Below are 23,611 nucleotides of genomic sequence, written 5' to 3'. Positions count from 1 at the left end.
GACCAGCAAGAGCCAATATTCAACATCTATACTTATGTGCTTTCCAGATGCTCATACAACGGGCCTCAAAATTAAACAAAAAATGTATTTGCGAACGTGTCTGAGAAAAGATTTTTCTAAATCTGCATTTTTTAAGATGGTTTGTATGGGTGCCTAAAACACTGAGACAATTTCAGACATATTGTAAATGAAAACATATCTAAACATGTTCATGTTGCTTATATTTATCATTCAGACTTACCCCCCTTTCATTTTTCCACATTGCACTAGAAACATGAAAGAAAAAATATGAATGATTGATTGGTTTCTATGGGCAAGAAACATTTCTTACTTCAGATGGTTTTAATTGTAAAGTCCTGTATGCCAGAAACATTGTTCTTCCTTGAAATACAAGGTTTCAAGATGGCCATACACGGATTGAAATTCCCCACAGGAACATGTTGGAAATGTTTCTGATGATCAATACTTTCATTGCTTGCACAGCAACCATCCACAGGGTTGGAAAATAAGACTACGTTTATTATGGTGCATCTGTGCAAATTAGTGTAGCATGTGTTTTTAATCTATCTTTAATACAGACAAATGGAGGGAATAATATGGCTTTTATGCCACATTTTGTTTGAACTATGCTAATAAAATGTTAATGCTGCATAATTAACATCAATATTTCAACAAAAATCTTGAATGATGCAATATGTTAAATTTACCCTCTTGTCTTAAGACAGATGATATAGATTATAGGAGGAGTGTTTACTTTCAAGAACAAATCATCAATGAACCCTCTGTTCCAGATGAGGGGAAGTGTTAAAAAAAAAAATAATACTTTTCTGAATTGATTTGTTTTCCAGGGCTAACTCTCTGCGATTGCACGGGAGGAACTACTGAAAGTGCCCTAGAATATAGCTTGATCTTTTGCAGATAACTAAGTTTAGTAAATAAAGAGGACAGGAGACGTGTTGTGGTGATTAGAAAACACATATATGCATACATTGTTCTATTTTTAAGATTTTTCTTCTTTTGGCAAGCTGCACACAGAAAATCTGTGTAGCTGGCATGTCCATTGCAAAAGACCCCAAAGACATAGAAAGAGAACAATACAAAGAAAAGACACCATAGAAAAGTAACACAGGTCCATGTGAACGCAGAACTTGGCGTGAAAGAGAATTTTTTTTTTCTTTCTTTGGTTTTTCTTTTTTTTTTCTTTTTTCATTTTTTTATATACGTGCATTCATCATGATGTGTTTTTTGTTCCATATTTTTACCTCTATCTATTTTACTTAAATAATAATGAGAACAGTGGTACCTATCCTTTGCAGTAGATATTGATTGGTACCATCCTCTTGGTCCATTTGCTTTTGCACAAGTCATTGAGTTGCAGTCCAACAAAGAACAGCAGTTCAACCAAGAGTGCAAGAGAGACTTACAAATAACTACTTGCCACTCTAGCACCAAATTGGTAAATAGCTTTGCAAACAAAAATAAATTGTTCAGAATCTTCCATTTCCTTCCTCTATAACCACTGCTCCTTTTAAAATGTGTTTCTCTATTCAACTGGGATGTTGGGGTTCACTGGAGAGGTTGCCCCAGAGCTGTCATTGCCCCCGGTGGCTTCCTTTTCCTTTTTGCCACTGTATTGGCCAATAAAGGAACCATCTTCATTAAACTGGACATCCACGCTTCCACCATAGTCGGCCAAACTGTCATCACTTCCAAGCGGCTTTACGTCTCCATTCAGGGAAGGTTGGCTGCTAGTAAATGGCTTCTCGTCATTATCACTAGAAAGAGATGTAGGAGAGGAAATGTTTTTTTAGTGTTTTGGTTTTCAATGTTAGAGTACTGTTCAGGTTGAAGGGATTTAACCAGGTATACAATCAGTGGATGATATACAACAAAATCAGAAAATAAAATTCAATTAAACATGGGACAAAACACAAACAATATGTGATGCAATCAGTCCATATTATAGAAAGGTCTTCAAATGGTGATATTGGTGATGCAAATACAGATGTAAAGAAATCCAACCAAATCAATCCAACCAAATCAATAGTGACTGTGATATCCCACCACCTGGTGAATTTCCTCCTTACCCGGTGGAAAAAAGGTAAGAGCAATAAGTGTATCCAAATTATATCTTAATATGCTTCTCATATGATATCCACCTACAATCTTGTGATGAAACACCCGTGTATATAAGGTATTGGCCTCTTACCAAAAATAAGGAACCATAAGTGTTTAAAAACCCAGGTGTAAAGATGACGCTAATCCCTTCTCCTCTGGATGGTGTGAGCGGCTCTCACAGTTACTCCAGCAAAGATGTTTGTAACTCTTGTCTGCTGACACAGGCTGGACATAGAAACATAGAATATGTCGGCAGATAAGAACCATTTGGCCCATCTAGTCTGCCCAATATATCTGAATCCTATGAATAGTCCCTGGCCCTATCTTATATGAAGGATAGCCTTATGCCTATCCCATGCATGCTTAAACTCCTTCACTGTATTTGCAGCTACCACTTCTGCAGGAAGGTTATTCCATGCATTCACTACTCTCTCAGTAAAGTAATACTTCCTCATATTACTTTTAAACCTTTGCCCCTCTAATTTAAAACTGTGTCCTCTTGTGGTAGTTTTTCTTCTTTTAAATATGCTCTCCTCCTTTACCGAGTTGATTCCCTTTATGTATTTAAAAGTTTCTATCATATCCCCTCTGTCTCTTCTTTCTTCCAAGCTATACATGTTAAGGTCCTTTAACCTTTCCTGGTAAGTTTTTTCCTGCAATCCATGTACTAGTTTAGTAGCTCTTCTCTGAACTCTCTCTAGAGTATCTATATCCTTCTGGAGATATGGCCTCCAGTACTGCGCACAATACTCCAAGTGAGGTCTCACCAGTGTTCTGTACAGCGGCATAAGCACTTCTCTCTTTCTACTGCTTATACCTCTCCCTATACATCCAAGCATTCTGCTGGCATTTCGTGCTGCTCTATTACATTGTCTTCCCACCTTTAAGTCTTCTGAAATAATTACTCCTAAATACCTTCTGAAACTTCCTGAAAGGGGACCTGTCTTCATTGCAGGTCCCCTTTCAGGAAGTTGCCACAAATCTTTACAGGAAGCCAATAGCAGGGAATCCCCTGTTGCACGCCAATAGTTGTAAAATCAATTTCTTGGAGTACATCACGGGACACAGAGCCATATTTATTCAATGGATTATAGGTCACCTTCAGGTGAATGGACACTGACAACTAATCAGACAGGAAGTCCCCCTGTAAAAACCCTCCTATACAGCAAGTAACTCCGTTTTGTAGGAAGCATTAAATACCCCATACAAGAAGGGAGGGGGACACCATCAATACCGCCATCAGACCACAAAAGTTCTACATAGCTGCCTGCAGAATGCTGCGGCCAAATGCAGACTCCTCCTGGGTCCTAACATCCACTTGATAGAATCTAGAGATGAGACACCTACTCTTATGGTAGAGTATGCCTTTAATGGAAAAAGTGGAAGCTTCCCTTTTAAACCATACGCCTGGATAATAAACCGGCGAATACAACGAGAAAGTGTAGACTTAGATGCTGCCTGCCCTTTCCTGGGCCCTTCTTGCAGTATGAACAAAAGATCGGTCTTACAAATCTAAGCCAACATTTTCAAGTAAGTCTTAAGAGCACATATTATATCAAGATAATGTAGTAACCTTTGTTTGAGGATCTGGAAAAAAGGAAGGCAGTACAATGTCCTGATTTAAGTGAAAACACCTGATGTAGAATCAAGAATGGCTCTTTACAAGAAAGAGCTGCTAGTTCTGATACTCTTCTGGCTGAAGTTATCGCAATCAAAAAGACCAATTTTCTGGTCAAAAGAACCAGGGGGATATGTTCCATGGGCTCAAAATGCTGTTTTTGTAAAACTGCCAGAACCAAATGTAGGTCCCAAGGACACAATGGTGGCTCCACTGGTGGAAGCATACGTAACATCCCTTGAACGAAGGTTTGAACCAAGGCATACGAAGCGATCAGTCTCTGGAAAGCAGGGTGACTGTAAAGCTGGGTGAAATATCAGACCTTAAGAGAGCAGGTCTGAATGCAGTGAAAGAACCTAAGGCCTTACCACTGCCAGTTTGAATTTGTGCATACCAAAACCTCTTTGGCCATGCTGGAGCTACCAGGATTACTGGTTTCCCCTGTAGCTGGATTCTGCAGAACAGACGCGACAGCAGTTGAACCGGAGGAAAGGCATAGATCAGGGAAAACTCCTCCCACAGAGGCACCAAAGCATCCACCCCAACTGCAAGTGTATCTCTGGTCCTGGACACAAATCTCCTAAATTTGTTGAACCTGGATGCCAACAGATCCACATCTGGGACCCACCAACATTTGCAGATCAATGCAAAAATCTCAGGGTGTAAGGACCATTCCCCCAGAAACATCTGTTGATGACTCAAAGTCTACTTGCCAGTTTTCCATTCCTGGAACCAAAACCACTGATAGGCATGGAACATATTTTTCTGCCCAGGAGAGGATAATATCTGCCTCTTTCTGGGCTGACCAACTTTTGGTGCCTCTTTGATGGTTGATATAGACCACAACTGTGGCAGTGTCGGATTGTACCCTGACAGGGTAACCCCGAAGTCTGGGTGTCCAGAATTTCAAAGCCAGACAAACTGCCCGGATATTCAAAACATTGATGGGGAGACTTTTCTCTACCCATTTCTCTCCTTAGACCATGGCCTCTTCCAGAACTGCTCCCCAACCGGAGCGACTGGCATCTATTCTATAGTTACTACTTTCCAGACTACTGGAAGAAAGGATTTCCCTTTTTACAAATTTCTGGTTAACAACCACCAACTTAGACTCTGACGTAATCTTGGTACCAGAGACATGCACCAGTCTAGGGACTGGACCTTCCTGGACCATGCTGACAGAATGTTGTTCTGCAAGGGTCTGGCATGAAATAGGGAATTGCTCCGAATGAGAACACCATCTTCCATAATAACCTCATGCAAAGACGTACAGAAGGATACTTTTGCCTTCTTATGGACCAAACCAGATACTTCAGGTCTGTGACCTTTCTTGATGGCAAAAATACCTTTGCCTCTATTGTGTCCACAAGGAAACCCAGATACTCCAGACGCTGGACCGGCTGTAATGCTGACTTTGCCAAGTTCAGAATCCAGCCCAGACGTTCTAAGAACTGAACTGTTTGGAAAATATTTCGGCATAGAGCCGAAGCCAATTGATCTATTAGTAATAGAGCGTCTAGATATCCTATCACTGATATCCTTTGAGACCTTAGGGCAGCCAATACTGGAGCTAGGATCTTTGTGAACGCTCTTGGAGCTGTGGCCAACCTGAAGGGCAGGGCCACAAACTGAAAATGACGGTTTTCTACTGCAAAGGGTAAAAACCTTTGATGGGCCTGAAAAATAGGCATGTGAAGGTATGTATCTTTGATATCTGTGGATGCTAGAAATTCCTCTCCCTGCAGGGAGGTCATGACTGAATGATTTGACTCCATACGGAAAGTACGAATGTTCAGAAACTGGTTTAGAGCTTAGAGATCTAGAATAGGTCTCATGTCTCCGTTTTGCTTGGGGACTACGAAAAGGTTTTAGTAAAAACCCCGGGAATCTTGTCCTCTGTCACTTCTGTAATCACTCTTTGGGACCTTAAATGGTCCAGAGCCAGAAAAAGAGAGGCTAGATCCGTCTGGATCTAGGACCAAGCCTTCAGGGCAAGGGCAAAAGAAACCATGGCCCCAGGGAGCTACCAAGTCTACCTCCTAAGCCTTCTTTGTGAAGGGGCACTCCCACTCAATCGGGTGGGGGGAAGGCTGCTATGGTTCTCGAAGGCCTGGGTAGAAATTAGTCAGGCAACTGGGTTTTTTCCATCATCTTGCAGGGATACAAACTGGTATTTCGGGTGTTCCTGCATCCTTGGTTTGTAAAGTCAAATATACCTGCAGATCCTCTAAAAAGTACTGTTACGGAACAGGGCACCCCTGAGCAGGTACCTCCGTTGACAGATGCTCCTAGTGCTTCCCGAGGGCTCCAAGCACTCCACCAGACACTTGGCATCTCCTACCCCACCCTGAACCAACGACAAGACTCCAGGTTCCTGTGGGTGAACCTCTCTTTCCCCAGAGAGTGCAGCAGAACAAGCTCTTACACAAGCTCTTACAAGAGCTTAGTGATTCTCTAAGGGAGTATGGAAGACCATAGCAATCCCTGCAGCAGATTCCCCCAATAACGAGACAAAGCTCCGAGATGAGGGTAAAACAGGAACAACATTTATTGGAAGAACACAGCACACTTTTATACAGAAATTGGAACATTCTTCCCCCAACAACCGCTTTCCCATTGGTCAATTGTAAAGTACTTGCAGTTCTCAATAAGGTCCTCTCCAGCCCATGCAAATGAGGGCTTGAAAATGAGTCAACAGTGATTGGTCAGATAGCTTTGACCAATGCAAGGAGGGCTGCTATGCAAATGAGGACTTGAAAATGAGTCAACAGGGATTGGTCAGATAGCTTTGACCAATGCAAGGAGACAGAAGCCCCAGGGGGCAATCAATGTACACAATAGTCAGACACAGAACAATGGTTCCCTAACGAGCCCTCAATACACATTACTCTGAGTGTCAATAGACAGCCCGTCTCCTCAGAACTTCCTGTAATGCCCATATTAGGAGTTGGCTTCCTGTTCCTTACAGTTTACAGGAATACGTTTTAGCTTCCAGGAGAGAGGCAAGGCTCCATTAGCCACATGTTTAAAGAAACACAAAAATACACAAAAATGCATAACTCCCAGTCTACTGAACAGAACCCCTACATTCAACCCATCCCCAGATAGCCTGGATCTGAGCGCTCAACATATCCAAACAGCGCTCAGATGCCACAAACACAGTCAAATTGCCATGGGGTTTACTTTTAGCCTGGGCTGATTAGAGGGTCCATAGTCCCATTGCAGGAGGCGAGCAACCAGGCTTCTCCAACGCCCAGTGGCGAGATTGGTCTCGTCACATCTCTCCCCCTTTCCAAAAAGACTAACAGGGTACCTGACCTCCTGCCGGTCAGTGCCCTTGTTAGTCCAGCAGCCCACCCACAAAACAGAAAAAACATTACGGCCCACCCACAATAAATGGTTACTACACCTGGTTAGAGGAGAAACTTGTCCATGTCCAGGTGCCTCACCACGGCTGTGTAGGGGACTGGTAGGCTGCCTTGGTGGGTTGCTGAGTGGGCAGAGACCAGCGGTACTCTGTCCTGGTGCCAGCACTACAACCGGAGTAGTCTGGTTGGAGCCTGGTTGCTGGAGGGGGAGACCGCCTGTCTCCCCTTTAGATACACCACCATGCTGCTGTAGGGGAAGACCGACTGTCTTCCCTTTGGCTAAACAGCCCTGTTGCTGGGGGTCAGGACCGACTGTCCCTACCCCCTGTGCTGTGAGTGCAGAGACCACGGTCCCATCTGCACTGTTGGGGGGCTTACTGTCTCACCCTGGTAAATTAAGCTGCTGCTGGGGAGAGGTGGTAACAATCTCCTCTCCCATACATACTTCCAGTCTTTGCGGAGGGAGACCGACTGTCTCTCCTCCCAACACAGAGTCCTGCTGCTGGGGAAAGGAGACTGGGCTCTCTATTCCCTGTAGGATACTCTGCCGCTGAGGAATGGAGACTGGGCTCCCAATTCCCGGCACATCACACTGCCGCTGGGGAGGGAGGACCGTGCTCTCCTCTCCCTGCACTTTACACTGCCGCTGGGGAATGGAGACTGGGCTCCCAATTCCCTGCAGGACCGGTGGAGAGACCTTGGTCCCATCTGCACTGGTGGGGGGCTTACAGTCTCCCCCTGGTACATTAAGCTGCCGCTGGGGAGAGGGGGTAACAATCTCCTCTCCCATACATACTTCCAGTCTTTGTGGAGGGAGACCGACTGTCTCTCCTCCCAACACAGAGTCCTGCTGCTGGGCGACAGGACTGACTGTCTCTGCCCCCTTTAACTCAGCCTGCCGCTGGAGAATGGAGACTGGGCTCCCAATTCCCAATAAATCAGGCTGCCGCTGGGGAATGGAGACTGGGTTCTCCTCTTCTCTTAACTGTACCTGCCGCTGGAGTTCCTCCCAACGTGCCAGCTGGCCCTCTCTCTCTGCCCTGTCTAGCAGAGTCCCGAACACTAAGTTCTTCACGAACCGCTTGGATCTCTCCAGTGGATTGGGTCCAAAAAAGTTCAGCCGTAACCACACCATACGGTCATATTCTCTCAGAGAGTATCTGTACTCCACTGCTGGTTCCATCCTGTCGCTTGCCACCAATTGTTACGGAACAGGGCACCCCTGAGCAGGTACCTCCGTTGACAGATGCTCCTAGTGCTTCCCGAGGGCTCCAAGCACTCCACCAGACACCGTAAGCACTTCAGACTCCACGACCCACCGCAGCTTGGTTAGGGTCTTGGCATCTCCTACCCACCCTGGACCAACGACAAGGCTCCAGGTTCCTGTGGGTGAACCTCTCTTTCCCCAGAGAGTGCAGCAGAACAAGCTCTTACACAAGCTCTTACAAGAGCTTAGTGATTCTCTAAGGGAGTATGGAAGACCATAGCAATCCCTGCAGCAGATTCCCCCAATAACGAGACGAAGCTCCGAGATGAGGGTAAAACAGGAACAACATTTATTGGAAGAACACAGCACACTTTTATACAGAAATTGGAACATCCTTCCCCCTAACAACCGCTTTTCCATTGGTCAATTGTAAAGTACTTGCAGTTCTCAATAAGGTCCTCTCCAGCCCATGCAAATGAGGGCTTGAAAATGAGTCAACAGTGATTGGTCAGATAGCTTTGACCAATGCAAGGAGGGCTGCTATGCAAATGAGGACTTGAAAATGAGTCAACAGGGATTGGTCAGATAGCTTTGACCAATGCAAGGAGACAGAAGCCCCAGGGGGCAATCAATGTACACAATAGTCAGACACAAAACAATGGTTCCCTAACGAGCCCTCAATACACATTACTCTGAGTGTCAATAGACAGCCCGTCTCCTCAGAACTTCCTGTAATGCCCATATTAGGAGTTGACTTCCTGTTCCTTACAGTTTACAGGAATACGTTTTAGCTTCCAGGAGAGAGGCAAGGCTCCATTAGCCACATGTTTAAAGAAACACAAAAATACACAAAAATGCATAACTCCCAGTCTACTGAACAGAACCCCTACATTCAAACAGCGCTCAGATGCCACAAACACAGTCAAATTGCCATGGGGTTTACGTTTAGCCTGGGCTGATGAGAGGGTCCATAGTCCCATTGCAGGAGACGAGCAACCAGGCTTCTCCAATGCCCAGTGGCGAGATTGGTCTCGTCACAATTACATCTGGTTAGTAGGTTATTTACTAGTGGGATTCCCCTGCACCTCGCCAGTTGCCCACCACGGGGTCACCTGCACTTCTATTTGCATCCATTCACCGATCCTTTTTATTCATACACCGTTTTTTTCTGGATCTTTCCTTTGGATTTGGACTATTTCTGAACACTTATACTGGTTATTAGAATTTTATTAATTTCTAACCAGTCACTTTAATATTTATTGTCTTTTTGCACAGTATTGCACTTATTGCACTTTATTCACCGAGCTGTAATTATTTCTGGTTAATAGGACTATATATATATATATATATATATATCTCTTCAACCAGTTATTATATATTATTTCGCACAAAATTGCATTTATTGTAATTTTTCTGTACTCTCACTCAGTACACTGTTGCTTATTTTCTGCACATGATCTAGCACCATTTATCACTTGGCACTTTATATTGTTCTATTGTTTTTTATATATACGACTTGATTGCATTTTTTTATACATATGACTTGATTGCACTTTTTACCACTGAGATATAATATTTATTATATATGTTGATCTTATCAATTTATTCCTGTCTTACACGATATTTTTATTTATTTAATTGTGTATACTGACACTAGCACAGACATTTTTATTTATACCCACATACACCACGTTGTGATTTATATAATAATATTCCAGAAAGGCAGCGCCAGTTACCCATATCTCTATATACTTTTAATACAGTCCTTCGATTGTAGTTCAGGGTAGGCTGTAGCCTAATTACCTCTGATATATATCCGTTAGATATCCATAAGCGCGGAACTTACCCCCCTTTTTGATTGGAGTATGTAGCATAATCTTCTTTCTTCTTCTTTAGAAAAAACATAAAATGTAGAGATGTTCTCCACCGTGACAATCACCTTTAAGACACTGGCGAAAAACCTGAGGTACTTCCTGTATAGGAGGGGTTATATAAGGGGACTTCCTGTTTGATTGGTTGCCAGTGTCCATTCACCTGAAGGTGGCCTATTACCCATACGTAATGAATATGCCTTGTGATGTACGATAAATAAATTAACCTCAGGCCCATCCTTAAATTTAATAAACAGTGTGAGGCCATTAAAGCAATTTTACAGAAACACTAGAATCTACTTCTATAAGATAATACAATCAAACATTTTGCTGACCCTTATCCCCAAATAACCTTCAGGAAGAAGCGCTCGTTGAGGGATAATCTCGAGATCAGGGACTGGACCCATGTGGAACGTGCCCCAAAGGCACCTTCCGATGTGGCCATTGTGACTATTGTCGCTATGTTTTGACCATCGGGGATCCGATCACAGTGGGATAAGTAACTATTAGACTCAAACACTTTGTCAATTGTGAAACAAAGGGTATTGTCTATTTACTGATGGGTGGTTGTGAGGCCTTCTATGTTGGCAAGACCAAACTTGGCAACATAGAAGGTTGCTTTGGCAATGAATAAAGAAACATGTTGATGATATTTGAGACGGCATCCCAGAGAGCCCGATTGCGAGGCATATCAGGGATTGCCACACCTGCAATATCAATACTATCTGATTTATGGCTATAGATAGGATACACACTTGTTGATATGTGGAAGGGAGTGTCTCTACCTGGATGGGTGGAAGTGGGGCAAAAGTGAGGTATAAAAAAGAAAGCCAAACTCTCCAAAAATCCTCTTAATCTCTGGTTACGATGTGGACGTAATGGTTTTTCTGTGTAATGTAACTCTTTTGTTCTGTGTACCTTCTTACTGTTACTTTCTTTGTCCATTGGCAACACTGTATTTGTAACATCACTGCTTTTAAGATTTTATCATCTACATTATATTTGAATATTTATAATTGATTAATGGAAAGTTTATTTTCTGTAAAATTAAATTAGATCTTTATTTTTTAGCAGTTATCATTCATTATTGATTTTATTGGTAATAGCCACAACAGCATTGGCTAGATTCTTATATAGACAAAAGGTTATAGTCACTTATTATATTCATCATTAAACAAATAAGTGAGGTGGTAGAAAACCACCAAAACGGATGGTGAGGAGTGATCACTAAAGTGCTAACTCCAAAAACGCTAGGCATTTTTTTTATGTCTTTGTTTGTTTTTACCTCTGTCCCCCTTGTCTAAATACCCAGACTAGCAAACTTTTTAGAATTGTTTTACTTTTTTTACCTTTTGTCTGTACTAATACTTTGATGAGATTGATATGAACAGTATAATTAAAATAAAAGTGTACTGAAAGTGAATGAGAAAAAATCCTAATTGCTCAGTTGCGCCTTATAGCAGGAGGGTGTCAGCGTGAGTGATAAAGGCTCTGATTGGACTCTTGGAGGCAGTGAAAAATTAGGATCTGTGCTTTTCTGCCAAACATTTTCAGTTGTGGCCTGTGGGCCGAAATCACACTGAATGATCTTGCTGTGTATGGATCTTTCTTCTTTGTAATTACTAACAGGGAATTATAGGCTTTGTATTTAGACCTGTGAACACTGGCTGTATTGTAACTACTACAAACCATATTGAGACTAGTTGTGCCTCAATTAACTGCCTTCTGTACTCCAAGCACTCAAAGGGTTCTGATTATCCAAGTTAGTACTAATCTTTCTTGAGATAAGAGAAATCCTTCTTTAGAATTTTTTTTGTAGTATACTTCAGAAAAGTCCACGGGGGGAGGGGGGATTGAACTCGCAGGAAGTTCGGGAAATCTCCAGGCTAATTTGAAGGACTAGTCAGGATAGGGAAAGTACTGTTCTGACAAGTAGTGAAAAAGCAGCAACAGTGACAGGGGCAGTACCTGTCAACCCAATCACTGGCCAGAGATTAGCTACCTCTGGGGACAACCATTTAAGTTTGGGAAATTACTTCAGGGTCCGGTATCCGTAAGGATGGGTAACAGTATCAACTCAAGGAGGGCGTCTAAGTGTGGTAAACCCTACCAACTGTCCCCAAGGGAAGAGATGATAGATAAATATGGACCCTGGGTGGTATGGTGTATTAGTGATTGGAATCGCTGGACTGGAAAGAAGTTTTCTAAAAGAGGTACATTTAAGCTTAACCTCCCTAGCGGTATTCCCGAGTGTGGCTCGGGGTTTAATATAGTGTACCAAAAGCGGTAACGCCGAGCCACACTGAGGATTATCCCAGAATGAAACTCATCTTCCCCTGCGATCCCCCGCCGTCCTCCCCAGCCATCCTCCAGGCATCATCACGCTGTCTCCCCTCTATGTGCTTGGCCGATGCTGACACCTGTCTTCCCTGTGAGCGTTGCGACACCGGGGATGGAACCAGTGGCAAATTAAAAAGTAAATAAAATAAATGACATGATACAAAGTTGTTATTCTAACAGATTACACTGTATCAAGTCATTTAGTTTAGGATTTCACCTGATGACTTTTCCAGTGCCCTGCCTGTGCTTTTCCAGTTCTTTGTACCTGAAAAATTGAGAACGACCATGGCGTCCAAAAAGCGTTCTTTTTGCGCAAAAGCGCTTTTAGGCGAACTGGAAAACAGCGACAGCGAAACAGAGTTACTTGAAGAACAATAGCGATTCGTGGGAAAATTCATCTTCAGGTATGTAAAATGATGACGACGGCGACGATTCTAGGACTGAGCTCAGCGATGTGCGGACTTGGTACTCTATTGACTGCAGTACGGATCAGGCAGTGCCCCCAAGATTCTCATTTACAGGAGCACCTGGTATAAAAGTTGATGTTGACCATGACAACTCCTTTGCATATCTCCAATTATTATCAACCGATTAAGGTATTGAAAAAATTGTTACTGAGACCAACCGGTACAAAGACCAACAATGCGCTACACATCGGAGGTTTGCAAGATGCAGAAAGTGGGAATCAGTGACCAAAGATCATCTTTGGAAATTTCTGGGCCTTATAATTCTTCAGGGAGTGGTGGGGAAACCCCTGCAGAAGTGGTATTGGACAACCAATTCATTACTTGCCACTCCATTCTTTGGCACGGTCATGTCAGAATACCGATTTTCCCTCATAATGAAATATCTGCACTTTGAAAATAATGAAGAATTCGATGAACCTACTCATCCTGCACCAAAACTAAAAACTATTTGGGAAGTATATCAAATGATTCTTCAGAATTTCCAACGGAGCTATGTGCCAGTGTCATCAGCATGGATGAAAGTCTAATGGCCTAATAGGGAAGGCTCAGCTGGATGCAATACATTGCATCAAATAGGGCACGATTTGGTGTAAAATCCTACATGCTGTGCGAATCATGAACTGGCTTCATTTGGAATTCAGTGATATACACTGGAAAAGGAACAAAATTTGATGAAAAATGCAGCAATTATGTAGTGGCAACATCTTCTGTTCGTTCACTGATTGAGCCATTGCTAAATCAGGGCTATTGTGTAACAACGGACAACTTTTATACATCTCCTGAACTTTATGAGGTTCTACTGCACAACAAAACTCATGCCTGTGGAACCGTAAGGGCTAACTGGCGCGACATGCCGCCAATGTTTGTCAAAAAGAAGCTGAAGACAGGAGAAATGGTTGCCTGGCAGAAAGGCAAAATTATGGCACTGCGATGGAAGGACAAGAAAGATGTGTGCCTAATGAGTACAGTGCATAACTACTCCACTGTTATGGTACACATGAAAGGTGGGAAAGAAGTCATGAAGCCACAAGTAGTAATAGACTACAACAACACCATGGGAGGTGTCGACAGAGCCGACCACGCAATGTCATTCTACCCAGCAATGCTTGTGGAATGCATATGACAAGCCTTTGATTTATGCGGACTTTATTTGGAAAGTTGCCGAACAAATCTTTCTGAGTCACCAAACACCATCAATGGCTGTGAACAGATCTGGATGTCATGCTGTTGGTGTTGTCACCCCGGAACGCCTGACTGGTCGTCACTTCATGGACTACATCCCACCAACTGATAAAAAGTCGGCACCTGCAAGGATGTGCTTGGTTTGTTGCTCGAAAAGAGATGACAGTGGAAGGAAAATAAGAAAAGAAACCAGATACTATTGTCCCGATTGTGACGTTGGACTTTGTGCAGTCCCATGTTTCAAAATACTTCATACCTGAGATGGTTACTGAACCTTTATTACAGTGACACTGACTAGTAATATAGCACCCCTTGTTTTTGGTTTGACTATATTATTGAATAAAATGTATTATTATCATATTATAATTTATGATTTTGTGTTTCAAACTTTATCATACCCGGGATGTCTACTAGACTCTTGTTTGGACAGATTTAAAGAAGAGTTCCACCGTTATTTTAGGGTCCATGTACATGGGACGCCGGAAATGTCCGTTTAGGAGCAGTTGGGCGTTTTTTTTCAGAAGCCCCTGAAGGCAGCTCCATGTTATCATATCTGTCCATGTATACATGGTCGTTTACAGTCATTTGCAGGCAGTTGCGTTCAGGGAATTTTTTTAGAATGCAATTATTTGCGTTCGAACGTGTGTTTCCCGGCGTTTCAAACGCAGAAACGCAGCAGAACGTGACTAAACGTGACTGAACGTGATGAACCTACGTTCAGCCACGTTATACGTTTTTTTTCTTCCATTCAAAATCAATGGTTCCCTATGGGAGCCTATTGATTTGAATGGAGGTCGCACCGCAAGTCGGATCCAACTTGCGGCGCGACCTGCACCTGTGAGAATCTTGAGGGGGGAACTCCACTCCAAAAATGGGAAAAAAACTGCGTGGGGGTCCCCCCCAAGTTCCAAACCAGGCCCTTCGGGTCCGGTATGGAATTTGAGGGTAGCCCCACGCCGAAAAAACGGCATGGGGTCCCCCCCAAAATCCATACCAGACCCTTATCCGAGCATGCAGCCCGGCAGGCCAGGAAAGGGGAGGGGACGAGCGAGCGGCCCCACCCCCCTCGACCACACCAGGCCACATGCCCTCAACATGGGGGGTGTTGGTGCTTTGGGGCAGGGGGAGCTTTGCACCCCCCACCTCAAAGCACCTTGCCCCCATGTTGATGAGGACAAGGGCCTCATCCCCACAACCCTGGCCGGTGGTTGTGGGGGTCTGCAGGCAGGGGGCTCATCGGAATCTGGAAGCCCCCTTTAACAAGGGGGCCCCCCAGATCCCGGACCCCCTCACTATGTGAATGGGTATGGGGTACACTGTACCCCTACTCATTCACCACATAAAAGGCAGTGTATGTGAATAACGACAGGAGACGTTTTGGAAAGTTTATTAAAAATCTTCATCCTGCTCTTCTTGTCTTCTTCTCTCTGGGGTCTTCTCCTCTCCGGGGTCTTCTGCTCTTTTGCTGTCCGCTCTTCTTGTCTTCTCCTCTCCGGGGTCTTCTGCTGTCCGCTCTTCTTGTGTTCTTCTCTCCGGGGTCTTCTGCTCTTTTGCTGTCTGCTCTTTTGCTGTCCTCTCTTCTTTTTTTCTCCTCTCCGGTCTTCTGCTCTTTTGCTGTCCCCTCTTCTGCTGTCCTCTCTTCTTTTCTTCTCCTCTCCGGTCTTCTGCTCTTTTGCTGTCGGCTCTTCTTCCTCCGGTCCTCCTCCTCCGACGTCTCCGGTAATTATGCCGGTCTCTGCAGCTTATTATATAGCCATTAGGGGCGTGGCCCCGATGACGTCATCGGGATGCCCCGCCCCCTCACGTCACAGATGACGTCATCTATGACACGAGGGGGCGGGGCCTCCCGATGACGTCATCGGGGCCACACCCCTAATGGCTATATAATAAGCTGCAGAGACCGGAGACCGGCATAATTACCGGAGACGTCGTCGGAGGAGGACCGGAGGAAGAAAAGCCGACAGCCGACAGCAAAAGAGCAGAAGACCGGAGAGGAGAAGAAAAGAAGAGAAGACAGCAGAAGAGGGGACAGCAAAAGAGCAGAAGACCAGAGAGGAGAAGAAAAGAAGAGAGGACAGCAAAAGAGCAGACAGCAAAAGAGCAGAAGACCCCGGAGAGAAGAACACAAGAAGAGCGGACAGCAGAAGACCCTGGAGAGGAGAAGACAAGAAGAGCGGACAGCAAAAGAGCAGAAGACCCCGGAGAGGAGAAGACCCCGAAGAGGAGAAGACAAGAAGAGCCGGATGAAGATTTTTAATAAACTTTCCAAAACGTCTCCTGTCGTTATTCACATACACTGCCTTTTATGTGGTGAATGAGTAGGGGTACAGTGTACCCCATACCCATTCACATAGGGAGGGGGTCCGGGATCTGGGGGGCCCCCTTGTTAAAGGGGGCTTCCAGATTCCGATGAGCCCCCTGCCCGCAGACCCCCACAACCACTTGCTAGGGTTGTGGGGATGAGGTCCTTGTCCTCATCAACATGGGGGCAAGGTGCTTTGAGGTGGGGGGTGCAAAGCTCCCCCTGCCCCAAAGCACCAACACCCCCCCATGTTGAGGGCATGTGGCCTGGTGTGGTCCAGGGGGGGTGGGGCTGCTCGCTCGTCCCCTCCCCTTTCCTGGCCTGCCGGGCTGCATGCTCAGATAAGGGTCTGGTATGGATTCTGGGGGGGACCCCACGGCGTATTTTCGGCGTGGGGCTACCCTCAAATTCCATACCGGACCCGAAGGGACTGGTTTGGAACTTGGGGGGACCCCCACGCAGTTTTTTTCCCATTTTTGGCGTGGAGTTCCCCCCTCAAGATTCTCACAGTGCAGGTCGCGCCGCAAGTTGGATCCGACTTGCGGTGCGACCTCCATTCAAATCAATAGGCTCCCATAGGGAACCATTGATTTTGAATGGAAGAAAAAAAACGTATAACGTGGCTCAACGTAGGGAACAATTGATTTTGAATGGAGGCAGAAAAACGCTGCTAAAAGCAACGTGGCCAAATGTGCAATAACGCAAATGGAAAAAGCTACTGAAACCACGTTTAACAGCTGCTTTTTCCCGGCGTCAGAAATAGCTTTGCAGGATGTTTTTTCTAACGTCCCGTGTACATGGAGCCTTACACTTCACTTCATTTTTACCTAAATATATCTTTCTAGAATCAAATTGGCTATTTTTTTTTATGTTCACTTACCTTATTTTTAATTAAAAATATCTCCCCTTCCTCCCACTTCCTCCTTATGCGTCATTTCCTGCTTTGCATTGACTCCTGGGAGATGAGTGTCATCGATCCCAGGAGTCAATGCGCCGGAGTCCCTCGTCACTTCCGGTGCTGGGGCATCATTCTCTGCATATGGATGGAGAACAGCGATATGGGCATGCGCAATGAAGCAGAACCTGCTGTGAGATGACGCGCCTGCCCCGGAAGTGACGAGGGTATATCATTCTGGGACTCGCGAAATCCAGGAAGAGGGACACTGCGGCTTCAGCTGCCCACACCGCAGATGGCAGTGCTGGACAAGAACTTCACAAGGTGAGTAATTCATCCTGCAGGTACACTAAACAGGGGAAAGTTTAGAGGATATCATTGTTTAAATGCACAAACAATGACTATTTCTAGGGGTATTTTTAGGTAAAAAAAAAAAAATTGTCCGGAACTCCGCTTTAAGGGGGTTATTCCTAAGAATTACAGGCCTAAAATATAAAACAACACATTTCCATGTAAAAAAATGTACCGCTTTTAGCACAAAAATTCTGACATAATCAGACCACCAGGGAGGTTAAAGCGTGGGAGGAGCCAGGGCAGCTGTTAGAAATCATGGGGCCCCATACAGCCCACCTGATGGGGCCCCCTTCAACCAAACCATTGACGCCACCTATGGCCCCGCCCCCTGATCCCGACTCGAAACAAAATGCAGGTTTGTTGCCGTTTATATAAATGCTTGCGGAGCCAACGCAATTGTGCATAGGCATAAAGTAGTGGAGGCAGTTTAAATTTATTTTAAATCGTATTTTATTAATTTTATTACAAAGAAAAAAATTGTACACTGTATCTTTACATTTTTTTTTTCTTTTTTGCTATCACAAGGGATGAACAGTATCACTTGTGATAGCATGAGCCATGACAGGTACTCTTTATGGAGAGATCTGGGGTCTTTTAGACCCCATATCTGTCCTCTGGCCTCCAAAGCATCTGATCAAACCAAGATCAGTTTGATCAGATGCTTGTTCAAACCGGTAATGGCTACATGAGACCGAAACTGGAAGTGATAAAATCCTTGTCGCTTCATGCCACACAGTGGGAGGAACGACATCCGCCCCTCTCACTGTGTCTCAGGAACTGGATGCTACTGTCTGCATCCTAAAGTCGGTAAAGGCACGGATGCCACTGCCTGTAAAATTAATCCAATGGCTTCCTAGCCACTAGGATTACTTCTACTGTGTGCAGAATCACTGAGGCTAAAAAAGAAATGATATCTTGATTAGAGATGGCCTTGCGGTTCGCCCGGTGGTCGGTTCGCGGCAAATTTTTCTTGTTCGCTACCCGCCAAATTTGCGGACAAATGGTGTAGTTCGGCCATATTTGTTTACATTGGGGAGAACTTTGACCCGTGACACAGCCGTCAGGTGGAACGGGACAGCCAATTGAAACATTCCAGCACATGGACAGTCCCCCTACCCTATAAATAGACCCGATCTGGCAGCCATTTCACCTTCCATTTTTTGCCAGTGTAGGGAGAGGTCTGCTGTGCTCATCAGGGAGAGTTTGCTAGACACATATAGCGCTGTGAAGATCCACAAAAGTCAATTTTTTCGGTATAGGTCTAGTATCTTTTGAGCTTAGAGAGAGGTATCCAGTGGTTGTTTAGGGGCAGTTAGAAATTGGCTTCAGTCACACACATATCGCTCTGTCAATGTCCACAAAAGTCCTTTTCAGGGCTGGTATTTCGGTATAGGTCTAGTATCTTTAGAGCTTAGAGAGAGGTATCCAGTGGTTGCTTTAGGGGCAGTTAGAGATCGGCTGCAGTCACACACATATCACTCTGTCAATGATCACAAAAATCATTTAAAGTGCTCCAATGTCATTTTAGGGTCTATTACAGTCTCTTTACTATAGGGAGAGGTATCCAGTGGTTGCTTTAGGGGCAGTTAGAGATCGGCTGCAGGCACACACAAATCACCCTGTCAATGATCACAAAAGTCATTTAAAGTGCTCCAATGTCGTTTTAGGGTCTATTACAGTCTCTTTACTATAGGGAGAGGTATCCAGTGGTTGCTTTAGGGGCAGTTAGAGATCGGCTGCAGTCACACACAAATCGCTCTGTCAATGTCCACAAAAGTCCTTTTCAGGGCTGGTATTTCGGTATAGGTCTAGTATCTTTTGAGCTTAGTTAGAGGTATCCAGTGGTTGTTTTAGGGGCAGTTAGAGATCGGCTGCAGTCACACACAAATCGCTCTGCCAATGTCCACAAAAGTCATTTAAAGTGCTCCAATGTCGTTTTAGGGTCTATTACAGTCTCTTTACTATAGGGAGAGGTATCCAGTGGTTGCTTTAGGGGCAGTTAGAGATCGGCTGCAGTCACACACAAATCGCTCTGTCAATGTCCACAAAAGTCATTTAAAGTACTCCAATGTCGTTTTAGGGTCCATTACAGTCTCTTTACTATAGGGAGAGGTATCCAGTGGTTGCTTAAGGGGCAGAGGGGTAAAGGGGTTAGAGATCGGCTGCAGTCACACACATATTGCTGTGCAGTGCACTAAAAGGGGGGGGGGGGGGGTAATCCACAGTACAATATACTTTGTAGAAAGCATATTATAGTGGATTAGTACTATTATTGTGCACTGTGCAGCATTGTGACAGGTGTGGTGGTGAGACTGAGCGTTTCAGCAGCAACACTACACACAGTGACAAAAGCACTTATAATGTATTATAACTGGTGTGATAGACCAATTGCCCCCCCAATACCACATATTGAAGTGGGGTGTTATCTGAGTATACTTTTACATGTTTATTTGTGTCATGCAACAATATTGCCTCATTTGCTGAGTGAAGTCTGGTACACACAGCGTCAAACTCACTGGCCAATTTTTGGAACTGGTGTGCTACACCAATGCCCCCCCCCCCCCATGCCACATATTGAAGTGGGGTGTTATTTAACAGTATAATTTTCTAAGAGTGTATTTTAGTCCTGCAAAAATATGGCCTCTCGCTGTGTAAACAGTGCTACACAAAGTGACAACAGTTACTGGCCATATATTTGTAGAACTGGCGTAATAAACATGTGGCTCCCCCCAATGCCATATATTGAAGTGGGGTGTTATCTGAGTAAACTTTTTTAAGTGTATTTGTGTCATGCAAAAATAATGCCTCCTTTGCTGAGTGAAGTCTGGTACACACAGCGCCAAACTCACTGGCCAATTTTTTTAACTGGTGTGCTACACCAATGCCCCCCCCCCCCCCAATGCCACATATTGAAGTGGGGTGTTATCTGAGTAAACTTTTTTAAGTGTATTTGTGTCATGCAAAAATAATGCCTCCTTTGCTGAGTGAAGTCTGGTACACACAGCGCCAAACTCACTGGCCAATTTTTTGAACTGGTGTGCTACACCAATGCCCCCCCCCCCCCAATGGCACATATTGAAGTGGGGTGTTATTTAACAGTATAATTTTCTAAGAGTGTACTTTAGTCCTGCAAAAATTTGGCCTCTTGCTGTGTAAACAGTGCTACACACAGTGACAACAGTTACTGGCCAATTATTTGTAGAACTTGTGTAATAAACCTGTGCCCCCCCCCCCCCCCCCAATACCACATATTGAATTGAGGTGCTATTTAACAGTATACTTTTCTAAGATTGTATTTTATTCCTGCAAACATTTGGCCTCTTTTGCTGTGTTAACTGTGCTACACACAGTGACAACAGTTACTGGCCAATTATTTGTAGAACTGGCGGACTGACGGACCGGTAGATAGAGGTACAAAGCAGACTGCAAATGTATCAGGAGCGAGCCATCAATCATGTACAGTCACATCTGGCGCTCCCAGGACGCCGGCACATGGGTCCGCAGTGTGGGCTTTTTTTAATGTGTCCGTTGCTGACACCAGTGTTGCCATCTGCAGCCTTTGAGTATATCCTCTCAATATTGGGTCTATTGTTTAACTATAACTATCAATCGGAAAATTCATTCACAGGAACTTATATAATATTATCCGATATCAATACATTGTATTTTAACCAGTTTCGCTAAAGACATCAACATATCATATTTATTCAAAAAAATTCTCAATTTGCCACTTTTATTTTCCTAGACATATGGTAGGGGCCAGCATAGAGGAGGGAGGAACAGAGGAGACGCAAGCAGCAGAGGTACGCAGCTGGGTGACTGTTAGGAAGGGGAGAGGGAGGAGTGCCAGGGAGGCCAATCCTGAGTTGGTACACCCTAACAAATTTGCCGAGTTGCAGGTTGAGGGGGATATCAACTCAGGGGTGGCAGAGCTGGAGAACACGCCCTCCCCCAGCTGCCAGGGGGGGGTCGGCTCCAGGAAGAAGGGGGGCGGTAACTCAGGAAAGGTTAGAAAGTTTGTGGTAGTTGGGGACTCAATTATGAAGAGGACAGAGAGGGCAATCTTTAAAAAAGATCTCGTGAACCGAACAGTTTGTTGTTTACCGGGCGCCCGAGTTCGGCACATCGCAGATCTGGCAGACAGATTGATGGGGGGGGGCTGGGGATGACCCAGCGGTCATGGTGCATGTGGGCACTAATGACAAAGTTAAAGGTAGGTGGAGGATCCTTAAGAACGATTTCAGGGACTTAGGTAATAGATTGAGGAAAAGGACCTCCAAGGTGGTTTTCTCTGAAATACTGCCTGTACCTCGAGCCACACAGGAGAGGCAGAAGGAGATTAGGGAACTTAACAAGTGGCTAAGGAATTGGTGTAGGAAGGAGGGGTTTGGGTTCCTGGAGAACTGGGCTGACTTCTCAGTCGGCTACCGGCTCTTTAGTAAGGATGGGCTGCACCTTAATGGGGACGGTACAGCTCTTTTGGGGAGAAAGATGGCCACCAAGTTGGAGGAGCTTTTAAACTAGGAGACGGGGGGGAGGGCTCAGAAGTAGAGTCAGTCAGGAGGGAGCAGAGGACTGAAGGCAGCTGTAGGGTCAGCAGCGACAGTAGGTCCACAATGTCAATTGGCAGGTCTGTGCGGGAAAATCTCAGACCAAACAGGAATAAACATAACCGCCAATTGCGCTTAACTTCCGTAAAACTAAGAGGGGTATATGCTAATGCCAGGAGCCTAGCTAATAAAATGGATGAGTTGGAAATATTGGTACATGAGGAGGACATAGACCTTGTGGGAATAACAGAGACTTGGTTCGACCCCTCACATGACTGGCTGGCCAATATCCAAGGGTATTCGGTGTACCGGAAGGACAGGGTAGGAAAAAGAGGGGGAGGGGTATGTCTCTATGTCAAGAACAATATAAAGGTGATAGAAAGGAGTGACATTACGGATGGGATGAGCATAGATTTAGAATCTGTGTGGGTTGAACTCCATAGGGAAGGAGAAAAGGGGAAAGTAATTGTGGGGGTTTGCTATAGGCCACCTAACCAAGGGGAGGAGGTAGAGCTGGAATTCTTAGCACTAATGAGTAAAGTGGCAAAATTGGGATCAGTCGTCATATTGGGGGACTTCAATTATTCCGACATTGACTGGGACGAGGGGACTGCACACTCACAGAAGGCCCGCCTATTCACGGAAACCTTACAGGATAATTACATGTCACAGTTGGTGGATTCTCCGACTAGAGAAAATGCAGTCCTGGATCAATTGATCACTAATGACCCAGACCTAATCTCGCAGGTAGGAGTCCAGGACAATCTGGGCTCTAGCGATCACAGGATGATCACATTTAGTATAAATAACAATATAACAAGGCAAGTGGGGAACATAAGAACCCTAAACTTCAGAAGGGCAAACTTTCCAAAATTGTACTCATTGATGGAAAGGGTAAACTGGGACCAAACCCTGGGATCCCTGACCACAGAGGAAAAATGGGAATGCTTTAGGAACATATTAGGCAAAGGCATCTTGCAGTGCATTCCTATGGGAAATAAATTTAGAAGGAGACAAAGCCAAACCTGGCTGGCTAAACCGTAGCGTCAAAAAACTTATTAGGGGAAAAAAATTGGCCTTCAAGAAGTATAAATCAGAGGGCACAGTATCGGCTTTCGAGCAATACAAGGAGGCAAATAAGAAAAGTAAACAAGAAATCAAGATGGCTAAAATCAACTTTGAGAGACAAATAGCGGAGGATAGTAAAAAAAACCCAAAGAAATTCTTTAAATATATCAACAGCAAAAAAACTAGGGCAGAGCATATTGCACACATAATTAACAATGATGGGAGGATGGTTACAGAGGACACTGAAAAAGCAACCGTGCTGAATGCTTTT

The 23,611-nt window shown here is 44.6% G+C and overlaps 1 protein-coding gene across 1 annotated transcript in view; it reads right to left on the bottom strand.

The window, feature by feature from the left end:
• Positions 1 to 1,363: 1,363 nt before the first annotated feature.
• L1CAM (L1 cell adhesion molecule) overlaps positions 1,364 to 23,611 on the bottom strand; it is a 1,053,451-nt gene continuing 1,031,203 nt past the window's right edge. The window contains exon 26 of the mRNA XM_082263926.1: positions 1,364 to 1,775. Within this exon, the coding sequence (XP_082120052.1) occupies positions 1,544 to 1,775 (232 nt within the window). The 3' untranslated portion in view covers positions 1,364 to 1,543. The remainder of the gene's footprint in view (positions 1,776 to 23,611) is intronic.

This window comes from Pelophylax lessonae (assembly GCF_965119305.1).
Source record: "Pelophylax lessonae genome assembly, chromosome: 7".
Classification (NCBI taxonomy): domain Eukaryota; kingdom Metazoa; phylum Chordata; class Amphibia; order Anura; family Ranidae; genus Pelophylax; species Pelophylax lessonae.
Note: the sequence above shows the minus strand (reverse complement) of the source record. Positions and strands in the feature narration are given on the sequence as shown.